The 13,706-nt window shown below is 30.8% G+C and overlaps 1 protein-coding gene across 1 annotated transcript; it reads right to left on the reverse strand.

Annotated features, from left to right (window-relative positions):
• Positions 1 to 5,414: 5,414 nt before the first annotated feature.
• LOC114181599 (squamosa promoter-binding-like protein 8) lies at positions 5,415 to 6,966 on the reverse strand. The gene is made up of 2 exons (XM_028068099.1): positions 6,480 to 6,966; positions 5,415 to 6,344 (listed from the first exon to the last, which is right to left on the reverse strand). The coding sequence occupies exon 2, from the start codon at positions 6,332 to 6,334 to the stop codon at positions 5,564 to 5,566; it is 771 nt and encodes a 256-aa protein (XP_027923900.1). The 5' UTR covers positions 6,335 to 6,344; positions 6,480 to 6,966; the 3' UTR covers positions 5,415 to 5,563.
• Between the last annotated feature and the right edge of the window lie 6,740 nt (positions 6,967 to 13,706).

The raw sequence follows: 13,706 nt of genomic DNA on the forward strand, positions 1-13,706 counted from the left end.
AATCTATCATTCTCAACCAGCTGTATTTTTCCAAAAGGGAGAATTGTATAGCACATTTGATAGAAAAGCAATTAAAAAGAAGATTTTATAGGCATAGTAAACAAAAAATAATAATAATCTTGATTGGCATTGTGGTATTAAAGTGATTTTTGTACATAGTAATAAGGAAATAACATTGGGATCAAGTAATTAGTTACTTTGTGAATCCAAACTGACTGACAAAACTCATTTGGCACTTTAGTTGGCTTTTCGTAGCTTTTGGTGTGCAAATTGAGTTCTGTTTTAACTTATTGCAGAGGGTAATATAGTGGATAGTAGAATGGACAGTATACCAATGATACTAGGGAAAAAAGAAATGTAACACCAAAGACATCTAATCAAAGAACAATTACAACAGCCAACACTAAGGTTTCATAATTTAGGAGAGTTAGTTGCCCAACAACTTTGGTAGATGGGTCAAGGTTAAATATAGTTTTTGTCACTTAGGGGGTGTGCTTAGCTAAAAGCTTCTTTCGGAAAAAAAAAAGCTATTATACCATATTTTTTCAAAAGCTACGTTTGTAACTTATAGATCAAACATTGTTGTGTTCTACAGTAATATAGACAAATGATTGACCTTTAAATCTTCCTTTATAGTTTTTCCTATAGTTCTTCTGATTCCAGTACTTCTATGCTTAGTTTTTATGTCTCCATCATGGTTAACAGTTATAACCCTTTTAATCAATATTAATAGTTTTACACATCACACTTATTGATGAAACTTATACACCCTTTTAAAAGTAGATCATGATTAACAAATGTTTTAATCATGTGCAACTTAGAAGAAATAAACCATTCTAAAATTATATATGGTTAAGTTGCACATGATTAAACACATCAGGGTGACATGCTAGTCACGTGTCAATCACCTGACGGAGTTTGTCAAATTTTAACAGAAAAGTTAACATAAGAAGTTTCTGCATTTTGAGAACCTTGAGAATCTAAACATGCCTTTTGAAGTCAAGAGACAAAGTTGTACAAGACACAGATCTCAAGATGCTAATCTGTAGTTTTCCATGATTAATATGCTACAGAACTATTTCATCTTGAGGAGATATGATTGAAATTCGAGGAACTATGTACCAGACTCTTATTATACTTATTCATTTATGAAACGAGCAGGATGTTTTCACCATAAATTTGTGTAAAAACCTTGGAAGAAGGCAACATTAAGGAAAGTAAAAGAAGAATACATTAGATGTGAGTAAAGTGTCTCAAATTCATCCATATCATGTTCCCAAGACAATATTTGAATACAACAATAGATTCTGACATACATACTTCATACAAACCAAGGAAAAAGTTATAGCAGAAACAAATATAATTATGAACTTTACCATCTACTTTCTCATTAAGACCAAATTCTTGTCCTCAATGTAGCAATAGAAGCTAGAGTTTACTCCTTTTTAATGAATTTTATTACTTACTTAGTTTATAAGTCTTTGAAAAAACATAATCAACTTCAATTCATAAATTTGAATTACCTATTGTCGGGCTAAAAGATGGTGCTCAGCTTCCACTTCCAATTCTGTTAATTTTTTTTGGAACTGTTTCATGCTCTCATCCATATTTGAAGAAAAGAAACTCCTGAAAGAATTAAGAAAACATTATCTATAGAAACTTGAGTAAAATATCATCAAAACAACAATCATTCAGTTGAATCAAAATGGAAAAATAATGCTATCTGTTAAAGCAAAGAAAGGCAACATCGTAACTCACAGAAAGGAAAAAAAGCTTACCTTTTAGACACGAATAGCATAATCAAATTTCTTCAACATATTCAACTCAGAAGCAAAACACATAAATCAATGACAAGGTTGAAACTAAACACTTTACGACATTTGCATAAACGCATTAGAAAGTCTTACCGGGTGCAGAGGCGATTGGAGCTCGCGCTAGGTTTATAAAATAAGGGATTTTCGAACCTAAGGATGCAACCCACAAAGGACAAATTCAAATTGAATGCAATTGGGAGAACAACAACTTTCTTTAATATAAACACATAACATGTGTCTTCACCTTTTTATTATAGGTAATTTTTATTTGTAATTTATTATGGATAATTTTTATTATTTTTGTAGGTAACTTTTTTATCACTATTTTAATTTTAAAAAATGATTAAATTTAAAAATGGTCAAATAAAAAATAGGGTCAAATGTTTAAAAATCACTTAAAACAAATAATTAATGATAACTGTTCCTGTAGAGAACAAATAAGAGGTTAGGCACAAACGTCACCTTACCATGTAGTCCGCTATCTCATCGGGTGCAGAGGCGATTGGACCTCGATATAGGGTTTTTAAAATAAGGGATTTTCGAACCTAAGGATGCAACCCACAAAGGACAAATTCAAATTGAATGCAATTGAGAGAACAACAACTTTCTTTAATATAAACACATTCTTCGAAACTGAAATAGAGTTCGATGCACGTACCCATGGTTATCAAACTCGCGGGTTGACTCGTACACCCGTACAAGTCTGCGAGTCATGACAGTGTTCACGGGTTAACTCATATATAAACTCGTTTTTTTTCAAACTCGTAGTAAACTCGGAGTAAACTCGTGGACTCGTACCAGACTCGCGAGTTCGAGAGCGAGTCACCGAATTCGAAGAACGAGACGAAATGACACAAAAACATGTTGTTGGCTTTCGGATTTTAAGCCCAAACCAAAACCCCAATGCTCCAAATCGAAAATCCCAAGCGAAAACAGATATTGAAGCCCAACTCGAAAAACCTAATCGAAGAAGAAGAGAAGATAGAACTTGAAAACATTGACCTATTTCGAAATCTCAGCTTCGGTCATTCACGTCGCAGCTCCGATCGTCTTGCACGGCAACTCTGATCGCCTCGCATGGCAGCTCTGTCGGGACACTGGTTAAGTGGCGTCGTTGATCCCTCTTTCTCTTTTCCCTCTTTTGAAGTAATGACATACGTATATAATATATATTTCTTTGTTTTCTTATTTCATTTTTTTTACTTTTACTAATCATTATATATATATATATATATATATATATATATATATATATATATATATATATTATATCTTTCTTTTTCATTTCATTTTTTTCTCTGGCTTTCGTTGTTGTTCTGTTACATATATATAATATATATGTAGTTTTGTTTTTTATTTAATTTATTTTTGGTTTTCTAAAAATTAAATTATTTGATTTTTAATTGATTGAGACTGGTTTATAATGTTCGGAAGTGAGACTGACATTCAAATTCTTGTGATCCTAATGAAGAAGATGATGTTGGAGATGATATAAGTAGATGATTGGAGTCAAAAAGTTGAAGTTATTTATGTTTTTTTTATTCATATTAACTTATGTGTTTGCTGAAATTTGAACTTATATAATAATCATGTTTCTTGAACTAAGTTATTTTATAATTATTGAACTATTGTTTACTATTTGCATTAATTGTGGTGATTAAATTCTGAATTGGTATGATACTATATATAATTTTTTATATGAAGTAGGGGTATAGTAGATTCGTACGAGTCTACAAGTCAGGTCTACGAAGCTCTCACGAGTCTACATAGACTCTCGACTCTAATAACCTTGGTTCAACCTATGGCAAATTATGGGCCTACATCTATATGCGCATTTCATCCACCATAAAAATGGATTGGTTTTTTCTCTCTGGCATTATAGAGTGGTCTCGACTGAACGGCCATTGTATGCTAAAAGAAGAGAGCAAGTTCAGCAAGCAAGTGCGAGTAAAAATGGATTACAAAGAGTTGCATATACCTCAGGGAAAACGTGAGAGTGTAAATATTGAAAGGAAAAATGAAAAAAAAAAGCAAATCGTGAGTTTCGATTCGCTGATAAAGCTCCATTGTAATATGGAGAGTGTCAATAACTAGGGATTAGTCGAGAAAGTGTGTAATGAACCACCTTCATATTTTCCCTTTTTTATTTTTATTTTTTGCAGTTCCTTACTTCAATTTTTTCACAAATAAAATAAATAAAAGATGTTTGGTCTCATTTTTTGCACATCATTTCCGGCCATCGATTGTGACCCAAAATTTGCTATCAACCAAACTGGTACTCGATTAACCATTTAAAATATATATATATATATATATATATATATATATATATATATATATATAATAAAACAAGAATTCTACTAAAAAAAGATTTTTTATTTACGACTACGAAACAAATTATTTTTCAACTTTGTTCTAACTAATTCTTTACAAAATAAATATTTCTGTTGTGAGAGAAAAATTTGTTAGAGATAATGATGGACATCTGAAAGCATTTTTTATTGTGTGATCTTATATTTTGGACTTGAATTCTTAATATTTAAATTTATTATTACTATAATTATATTTTTATATAAAAATTAATTTCGAATATTAAAATTTAAGTTATTCTTTAGGTTTTTTAAAGAAATAATAACTTCAATGTTTGATTGGTACTAAAATTAAAAAATATGAGACTACAGTAGATTTCTTTCTTTTGTTAATGAATATGATCTGATTTTCATCTCCCTGACAACACCTATGAGATAATTACTTTAATATCTCCACAAACAGGTAGACAATTACAAAATCAACAAGGAAGATATGTTCACATGGGATTGATTACCATTGGAGTCAGATCCCTAGCTAGACATATGATTGGAGCTAGAGCTTTGATAGTTCTACACGATTCAAGATTTCAGAATAATGATTCACAAAGTGTAATAAAAATTTTAGAGGTGGATTTAAATCAACCTTTTTCCCTTATTTAATATTTAAATTTATTATTAATATAATTATATTTTTATATAAAAAATAATTTTGAATATTAAAATTTAAGTTATTCTTTAAGTTTTTTTAAAGAAATAATAACTTCAATGTTTGATTGGTACTAAAATTAAAAAATATGAGACTAGAGTAGACTTCTTTCTTTGTTAACGAATATGATCTAATTAGTATGTGATGTTTTATTTTAATCTAATTTTATTTAATTTTTTATCGATTTATTTTTTTTTAAATATTCAGATGGAACGTGTGAAGAAGCATGACATAATTATATAACTAATTATAATGTGCTTTTTAAATATATGTATGCATGTGTGTATCCAAATTATAATCACTATGAAGATGCATCAAGAATATGGTTTTTTTTTAACGTACGGCAAACTCAATCATTATCAACACTCTCCCAAGGGCAATTCCGTCTTTTCCACCTCACCCCTACATCCATGGAGAAACATCACCATTCTATGTTTCACACATTTTTATTAGTTTCTAAGAAACCAAGCAACGTAATTTTTCTAAGACCCACCCAGATTTTAATTTTAATTTCTATGTTGGGATCCAAAAAAAAAAATAGGAACGAAAACGAGGGATGTTTTCGTCATTTCGTGAGGCTCCCGATTAAATAATGAAAATTTAATTTGAACTAAGTTAAAGCCGTGGTTGGTTCGGTGTGTTGTGTTGCAAAGTGAAATAAAATTGCTACGCGAGGGGTAGCGAAAAGACGGAAGTGCCCCTGGGAGAGGCGAACTCAATATCAATGATTGATGTTAATTTTCCGACGGTGAGGGAAGAGACAAGCGCCACCACCACAACCTGCTGCATTGCTGGCAGAATCGCTGAGTCAACCCGGCGGCGATGACGGTGGCGGCTTTGGAGTGGAACTCGCACACCTTGTGGCGGCGGTGGTAGTGCTTGGCCTGAGACAGATCAGCATTGCATCCCTCGGCCTGGCAGCGCGGGGAGTTGGAGGAAGCCGCCGAACCGGATTCCGCCGGCCGGGACCGACGGTAGAGACGGCTCACGAAATCGTCCTCGGAGGAGGAGAAATACGTCCGGCCACCGAGATTCAGGCCAATTCGTGAGCCGACAAAGTCCATGGGCCGGCCCACGTCCTCGGACTTGGGAACGAGGAGGAGTCCGCCCGGGCCGGGGCCGGGCCCAGGGCCGCAGTTGGCGGCGTTGACGTGGGGCAGCGGGTCAAGCGAGAGCATGGAAGGGGGTGGGGGGTAGGAGGCGGAGGACGTGCCGTGGAAGGCGCGTGGGTCGAAGAACGGGTGGTGGTGGTGGTGGTTGTTGACTTGGTGGTGGTGCGACTGCGGGTTGAAGTGGTGGTGGTGGTTGGTGAACTCGACGGTGGCGGCCGCGGCGGTGGTGACGGCGGAGTGAGTTGGCGCGTGCAGAAAGTGGTCGGGGATGAGCGAGTGCGACGCGTAGTGGTCGAAGATTTGACGGTGCGTCTGGTCGGAAGCCCCGGCGGCGGTCTCCTCGTTTCCGGTTAGCATTATTGAAGACGGGTTTCCCCATTCGTAGTCCAACATGTCTCAAACACTGCAAACACGAAAAAAGCGATAATAAAATAAGCCGGTAGGAACAAGAAGAAGGAAAGAAGAGATTCGAGAAAAATAAGGAAAATAAAAACATGGGTTTTGTTTTTTTAAGGAAGGGTTTATGAACAAGTGTTACCTGTGCGAGTTTGGAGAGTGAAGTGAAGTGAAAGAGTGAGAGAATAAAAGCCCTAATTTGGAGAGGTTGTGTTGTTGTTAGCTTTGGAACTTCATTTTCTTCTCTCTATCTTTCTTTCTCACCATAAATGGCGTGCACATTAAGTCTTTTTTTCTTTTCTTTCTTTCTTTTTTTTCTTCCTTGTGTTTCTCTGTGTGTTTTTCTTTCTCTCTCTCTCTCTTTTCACACTTGGTGGTTTAAGACTCTGCCTCTTTGCTAAATGGATGTGCGCTTAAAAGATCTCACTTTCACCCTCAAAAAGCTGAACCCTTTTGTCCCCTTTCTCCATCTCTCTCTCTTTCTCTTTCTCTTTCTCTTTCTCTCTATGCCAAGAAAAGTTACTACTCTTCTCTCTCTCTCTATTGGTGTGAGAGTGTGTGAGAGTTTGAGGGAAACTCAGTTTATGAGGCGGCTTCTGCAGACAGTGGGTAATTGGTGGGTGATCTGTACTGTGATATATGTTACAACTTCAATGGAAAAATTACCATCACAATCCAATCAAATTCCATCTTTTTCACTTTTTTTCAAAAGGTATAAACAAAACTTTACTACAATATCATTCACCCAATGAACTTCAATGTTATCCTTCGCCACAAAAATTCATAAAGGTCAAGTTTTTATTTTGCTTCAATTCAATTTTACCCCATATACAACAAATCCAGAAACTCACCATAAAATGGTTTTACATTCAAGTTCAAGCTTGTGGGCAGGCCAATCTAGTTATGAAATGAAAAAAGCAAGAATTTTTAATTTTTATTTTTTAGTTGAACGGAATGAACATGCAAAAACGTACGGAGAAATATATATTGATATTTTTATTTTGCGGTGCAGTGCAATGCAATATTACCCTGCTTTTGTGGCAGATAAGTTAGAGGAAGAAGGAGCATGGTGGTGATGGTGGGAGCAGTAATTAATTAGCAATGTGAGAAGTAGACAAAGCAATAAAACAAAAACTGATTAACCCGATTTTGAACTGAACAAGAGCAGAACCTAGAAAAATCAGAAGCAGTATATTTATAACATATGCCATCTAAATTAATGTTTTTTTTTTCTTTTCGTGAGATCTAATAATGTTGTTGTTGGTGAGATGGGGTTAGTGAAGTGAAGAAGAGGGTGAGAATAAATTTTCGGACCCACAATCTGATTTTTGAGTTTGGTCCGTCTGATGAGTGGCTCCCAGATGATGATTAATTGTGATATATATATATGGCTAGGTGGATTTTGTGATTGCTTAATTGAATTTTCGCTTTCTTGCTTTTCCAAACGCACCCCTTTATTTCGTTTTTGAACATTTGAAAGGGACTCTTTAGAATAAGTGCAACTGCATCTGTTTCATTATTTCAGTGTAAAATGGCACCATGTTTTTTACATTAAAAGTTTCAACCCATGTGATTCTCCTCCTAATGAACCCAATCACTTTTTTATTTTTATTTTTTCAAATTCTTCCACCCACTGAGGTTTCTGATTAAGTCCCTGTGGTCGTGTTGTTAACTTCTGATTAAGCAAAGATTAGCATGCCATTTAATTCTACCTAAGAGGAGCAAAAAACAAAAATGGAAAAAGGTGTCAGTGCATAAATCAGATCTTACTTCACTTCTTAAATATCAACAGCTTTATTTATAGACTATACTGCGAAACATAAAGCCTTTTTCTTCTTTATCTTACAATCTTACTGCAACCACTGATATGTATTTTCAAAATCACCATTAAATCAACCTACTCCTTTGCAAAATCACTAAATGACTTTCTTACCAAACTCTTTTTTGCCCCTTTTAATTAATATCCCCACAAAAATATATAAACTTTGAATTTCAACAATTTCTTAAAATATATGAAGTACTTTACTGATGCATGATTATATACACTAAGAATGCAATCATCTTGAAGCAAATTAAAACATTCTCTACCTAAAGCTGTAGTTAATTATTGATCTCTGCATATGCACACATTCCAATGAGTTTGGGTTTTTGGTTGACTTGGGATTTTCCTCCTTGGAGGGTTTAGTTTCCATTACACTGATCTATGCAGCATGCAGAAATTCTGTGTGCACTTGATTTTGTACAAAAACAAAGTCACACATCTCTCTTCAGTACTATAGTCAGTTTGACATAACACAAGCTCATGCAGCATTGCAGCATTGCAGAAACAGATCCATAACCTATATCTATATATCTATATATAACTTCAGCCAGCAAGAAACAAAATGATATGATGTGAATATTGGAATTAAATGTACTTATGTAGACAAAACATGCATGCACCAAAATGTATTATTCTCTCACACTACTCACTGCACTCACTGACCATGCAACAACCTATAGCTACACCAAATTCTTCATATGAAAACTGTACTGTTCTTCTACTCATTACTGGGTTTTGATTATATATAGCATTTTGCAAGCTTGAGGATTGAATAGATGAAAAAATGTGAGTGTTGAAAGAGGTGAGTGTGTGTGAGAGAGAGAGAGAGAGTGAAAGAATTGCAGACATTAAATGGAGTTTTTGTGGTGATGATGGTTCCACATTATTATTAAGGGAAGAAAGAAAGAAAGAAAGAGTGAGTCAAATGTTGGGACCTTGTATGGCCCAAAAAGCAGCCATGCGAACCAAATTCTGCTGGAATTTCTGAAATTATCACGTGGGCTACCTCTCTACATTTTTTAATGATTCTTACAAAATTTATACTTTTCAAAATGTAAGACTAGAATATTATAATAATAATTTGATATTTGAAAACGGATGTCATGATATAGGTCTAATAAATAAATATTGTTAAAATATTTTTTAGATAATTTTGATACTATTGTTAATCCTAAATCTTTTATGATATTTCTAGTTGATTCGAGACTTTTCATGTTTTAAGAAAACTGAAAAAATATATATATTTTAGAAATAACATCCTACTAATAATACTTTATGTAATAAAAATTACTTTGACAAGTTTTCTTTTATATCACTAAATGTTACTTGTTAATATTTTGTCAATGAGAGAAGTTGGATTCATAATTTCTGTCAGATCCTTTTTTTAAATCCTTCAAACCAATTATATATTTTTCAAATGTCAGTGGAAAGAGTTGAATACATAACATTTTTCATATTCATATTCTTTCGAACTCTTACAATTAAGACAACCTTATACCTCCATCTTGGTAAGCTTATTTTGTAACTGGACTTATTTTATAAAGTTTATTTAACATTTCAAGCGTGTTTCATAATAGTATTTAACTTAACATTAAAGCAAAAATGTGTCAAACAGTATAAACAACTCAAATATAATTTTGAAATACGTACGAAACATCAAATAAATTTAACAAATTTGATTAAAACGACTAAATCCACGTATTTCGAAAGATGAAGGACTAAATTTGTCCAAAATTTCGAAATGGACTAATTCTAAAATTCACTTAAAGTTACATATTTAACTCTTATTTTTATCATAAATGACTTTAATTAGCTTATAAAATGCGAGTCTTAATTTTTGGGTTCGTTTTTTTTTTTCATTTTCATATCTTTAATATTTATTGGAAATCTCTTTATATTAATCTAAAAGGAGACTTTTATTTGAAAATGAAAACGTGCTTATCATGAAAGATTAAGCGAAAATGTGTTTTTCCTTCCGCGAGCACATGTTAGATCCTTAAATTTGATTTTGAGGAAGTTGTTTAAAACGAGTTTTGATGAAATTTAAGTGATAATGTTTATATGATGTCGCCTAACAGAAGTTCAGTAAATGTAAAAGCCAAGACAGACTTAAATGATAAATTTATTGATAGCAAAAAAATATTATTAAACATATATAATTTGATTTTAATATATTAATTTTTATTATGGATTTACGTGTTACATGATTTTAATTAATATGAAAAGTAAAAGAAAATATTCAAATTATTTTTTTAGTATCGTTAATATTACAAGAAAATAATAAACTAGGTTTAAATAAACACTTTTTACCCTAAAATGAGATTCTAAAGTGAGATGTTAATAGTTGATTAAGTCAATAAAAATAAATACTTTAAATTTAATTTCAACGGATTAAAAAATGTTAAGTCATTACAAAATTTAGTTATTTTTATTATGTAAACTTTGCATCAAGTTAACTGATTTTATTTTATTGCTTAAATCAAAAAGAAAAAGTTAGAGTCAGTGAATCAACTATAAATATCACAAATAATGTTAGTCGGGCTGGTTCTATATTGTAACTAGAATAAAAAAAGTTAATAGAATTAAATATGATGAAGTTAGTTTATATTTATTTAAGTTAGTGTGAATTTAGTTAATATTAGTCTAAATTATTTAATATTTATTTGTTAATGTTGATTTAGCCTATGCTAATAAAATCTATTTTTAATAATTATTTAAATTTATGTCACACTTAAGCCAACACTAATTTTACAATTTATAAATCTTCACTAATGCAGATTTTGATTTTTAATTCGTCTTATATGTCCCGGTTGTCCAGGAACTGAAACATATAATGGTGCGGTGATATTTTTGTAATTTCAGACTACTTTTAACATGGATCATATATAACTTTTAATCTAACAAAAACATTACTTTTACAATGTGATTCACAACTAATTCTTATGTTTTGTGACATGGTGTCTTCTATGAGATGAAATGTTAATCTATAATCTTTCACTATTTACATATTTCTAGAGAGTGACACTTGTAATATATATATATATATATATATATATATATATATATATATATATATATATATATATATATATATATATATATACACATGTATATATACATGTGTATATATATATTTATATACATGTATATATATATATATACATATACATGTATATATATATATACATATATATGTATATAAAATAGATTAATCAAACGTGATATTAATAATATACAAGTTCTTTTTTGGTGGAATAAGACTTATAGTTTTACATGATTCACTTCTTTAAGAATAAGCGTGATCTATCTACATTCACTTTTGCTTAATTTTGTATGTTTCTTCTTGTATTTCATGAGTTTTGACCTAATCCTTTCATAATTTATTATGTTTTTCTTTTATTAATAATTTGTGTTGTCCTTTTCAGCAATCAACCTTTTATCCTAAAAAAGATTAACTTATTGTACACTTTTAACCTTTTATGCCCAAGATTTTAAGTAATTAATTTAAAATAAGTTAATTTTATCAAAACACTCCCCCTATAATATTGTACATGACTCTGCAATGATAAAATGATATTTCTTATGCTAAAGTTTTGTCCATATTGAAATATATAACATTCATTTATAGAAAAAAAACACAACCCAACGAAAGCTGCAAGTAGTTTCTGATTAAAATAATTATTATTATTAACCCATTTGGTTAATTAATCTCTTCTTCATCTAAATTCCGTAATTTGTAAATTATTGTATGCAATATATATATATATATATATATATATATATATATATATATATATATATATATATATATATATATATATATATTCTCTTGTCGTAAATAACATGACATAGTGTAAGTTTCATCAAATAAGTATCATTCAAAAGCATTTATAAGTGACCTAATTGCAGAAACCAAAATGCGAAAATCAAATGAGACGAAAACAAAGAACAAGAGATAAAAAAGAAAAGGAAAAGGTCAAGTAAGTAGGGTTCCCTAGCCCTAGTTTCATATTTTTCCTTGCAATATATCTCACGTCAATGATAATTTATATTAACTTTTCATCATAAAAATTCCAATTTACTTCCCTTCCACCACCAATTATTTGTTTGGAAACTACATATAATTCACAAAATCATGTTAAAGTTACATTAAGAATTTAGTCGAGAATTTAAGTGAAAATTTAAGTCAATAAAAAAAAGTTGAACAAATTATAAAAATAAAACTCATAAATTTATTGTTTTAAAATTTTAAATTGTAATAACATTAAATTTTTTACATGATTATTTCATTGATATTAAATATCTTTAATGAATCTCTTCGAAAAATCAACGAGGTTAATATATTTTAAAAAGTATGTAAGATTATAAACCTAGAAATCCATGTTAAAACTTGTTTAAACTCCAAAACAAACATACCTGATTACTATTTATCGATTTATCATTTAACTTCAATCATATATATCATAAGTTTCAGTTTCGATATACTTGACATATTAAGTATCTGTTTTTACCGATATTAGTTAAAAGAAGGTTCTTTTAGAAGTTTAAATCAACTTAAACATTTCTCAACTTTTAATTCTTAATTTATGTAATTTTAGTATATGGAAAAAAGTCGACTTTTTTTAATTGTTTTCTCTTATACATATAGTACACATACAGAAATTATAGTCTTGTTTATAATGCTGATATGTCTTCAAAGTCTCTAATGAAACATAGATATATCATAAAAGAAAGTTATGATTTGTTTAACTCTATATTTGATGGCAACAGAAGTTGCTTTTGCATGTTTGGAGTGTTGAGGTTGGAACATTAAGCAAGATTAACACTCTAGGGAGAAATGTGAGTGGGTGAAAAAATAAAAGAGGATTTTAATTTATGATTGATGAAATTTGAACTTAATAACTGAGATGTCAAAATTTATAAAGATTAAATATGTTTTTAGTCTCTAACAGTTTGACGCAAAATTAAAATTTGTACATATTCGAAATTTTGATACATTTTGATTCTCAAACTTTATGAACAATTGGAAATAATTTTTTTCTTCCAACTACATTAAATTTTTTTGATGTACACGTTTCATGTTAATATTTAAGTTGTTTATATTATTTGACATGTTTTCACTTTAATGTTAGTTCAAAAACACGTTTGACATGTTAAAATTTAATGTAATTGAGTTAAAAAGACTACATTCATTCATTTTTTAAATTTGGAAATTAAGACAACAACAAATTCTAGTCTGCTCGTTAAAGTAAAGATTAAAAAAAATTAACACAATTTGTAGTAATTTATGTTGACGTAAACTGATTTGGAAGAAGGAGTAGAATTTGAAGGTGAAAAAGTTAGAGGCAAAGTAATGGTAGAAAAATGTTTGATGAAATTGAGAAGAAGGAAAATGGTGGGTAGGAAAAGGGAAAGAAGTAGTACTGGTGCAGTTCTGGCACTGGACATGCTAATTGACAGCATTATGGTAAGAAAGTAACAGCTTCACAAAAAGCTGCTAATCAATCATCATATTCATGTTAGGGAAATAAACTATTTATGCAAAAA

The sequence above is a fragment of the Vigna unguiculata genome, chromosome 4 (genome assembly GCF_004118075.2).
Source record: "Vigna unguiculata cultivar IT97K-499-35 chromosome 4, ASM411807v1, whole genome shotgun sequence".
NCBI lineage: Eukaryota > Viridiplantae > Streptophyta > Magnoliopsida > Fabales > Fabaceae > Vigna > Vigna unguiculata.

Coding starts and splice junctions, on each gene's coding strand:
- LOC114181599 (XM_028068099.1), bottom strand. CDS start 6,334: ATGTTGGACTACGAATGGGGAAACCCGTCTTCAATAATGCTAACCGGA.